Genomic DNA, 1,412 nt, shown 5'->3' with positions numbered 1-1,412 from the left:
GTTCGAAGGTGGGCCTGCCCTCTGCCCTTCATGGTCCACACTCCCACACACTCCCCCTCCCAGGGTCACAGACCCTACAGCACCACCCACAACCCCCAGGCCCTCCATGCTGCTCCCCGCTCTCTCAGGGGGACGAGGACCGCCCTCTCTCAAGCTCCTGAAGTTAGGTCGGCACCCAGTGCCCGGTGTCGGGGAGGGGAGAGGAGGGGCTCAGGGTGACTCTCTTTAAAACAGATGAGCAAAGGGGCAGCAGGGCCACACAGGAGAAGCTGCCTCTCCTGGGAATGTGGTGGGGGGATGGTAGGGTGGGTGTCAGGTTTGGGCAATTTCCTCCCCCTCAGATTTTTCAGCTATTGGAGCCCTGGTGGTGCAATGGTTAGACTCTGAGCTGCAAATGGTAAGGTCAGCAGTTCGAAACCATGGGCTTCTTACTCCTGTACAGTCACAGTCTCAGAAACCCACAAGGGCAGGTCTGCCCTGACCCATAGGGGTCGCTGTGACTCAGGGGAGCTGAATTTGGTGTTCGGTTTTAGATTTAGCTGGTTTTTTGTTTCACTTTGCTTTGGGGTTCCCCCCACTAATTTTTATACATTGGGCATCGATCACATGGGTGAGAAAGCAAACTGCTCTTTAACAGTAGCCCACGTTTGAAGAGGCTATGCTGTATCAGTGAGTCTTAACTTATAAACTCATAGGCTCCTTAAGCACAACATCAGATAGTATCAGGCTAAAGGGAACAGGTAGCATGACCTCCGTTTAGTAGAGAAACCTGGGCCTGCCTTGCTTGCCTCCAGTAACAGGAAACTCGTCACCTTACGAAAAACTATTTTTACTAAGAAGTTTGTAATAATCAAGGGACACCATTTCCCAGGACGGGCTGTGCTAGAGTGCCAGACCCCAGGGCTCAGACCGCAGGGGCTCCCTGCTTCCTCCTCCCAGGCCTGCTGCTGTTGGGAGGTGGGGGGCACTCACAGGCTCTGTGTCCCTCCTCCAGGGCATCCAGTATCTCATTGAGCACAAGCTGCTGTCGTCCAATGTGCAAGACATCGCCCAGTTCCTCTACAAGGGGGAGGGCCTCAACAAGACGGCCATCGGCGTGTACTTGGGAGAGAGGTAAGGGGGGGGACCTGAGCAGCAAGGCAGGGCAAAGGCTCTATAGATGAATGCTGACCCAAAGAGGGAAAGTGCAGGGCGGAGTTTCACATTAGCATGGAGTCCAGACTCCCTGGAGCTGTAGAGGCCGGATGAACCCGCAAACCAATGGCCCTGGGCTCCATCTTTAAATCTTAAATCAAAATACCCCCTGGAGTCTTCTTAAAACCGAACACTAGTTAAGCCTTGAGAATTCTGCTCTTTTAAGAACTGTTGATATGGATCAAAGGGAAATCAGCCACTGGACAGGCTGGATGGGG

At 53.5% G+C, this 1,412-nt stretch overlaps 1 protein-coding gene across 1 annotated transcript in view; it reads left to right on the top strand.

The window, feature by feature from the left end:
- The window catches only part of CYTH4 (cytohesin 4), a 25,235-nt gene that overhangs the window by 3,984 nt on the left and 19,839 nt on the right, over positions 1-1,412 (top strand). The window contains exons 3-4 of the mRNA XM_004700707.2: positions 251-271; positions 940-1,113. Of these exons, the coding sequence (XP_004700764.1) occupies positions 251-271; positions 940-1,113 (195 nt within the window). The remainder of the gene's footprint in view (positions 1-250; positions 272-939; positions 1,114-1,412) is intronic.

The sequence above is a fragment of the Echinops telfairi genome, unplaced genomic scaffold (genome assembly GCF_000313985.2).
Source record: "Echinops telfairi isolate 266 unplaced genomic scaffold, ASM31398v2 ScPeMD7_2;HRSCAF=8, whole genome shotgun sequence".
Classification (NCBI taxonomy): Eukaryota; Metazoa; Chordata; class Mammalia; order Afrosoricida; family Tenrecidae; genus Echinops; species Echinops telfairi.
This window is presented reverse-complemented; position numbering and strand designations above follow the sequence as displayed.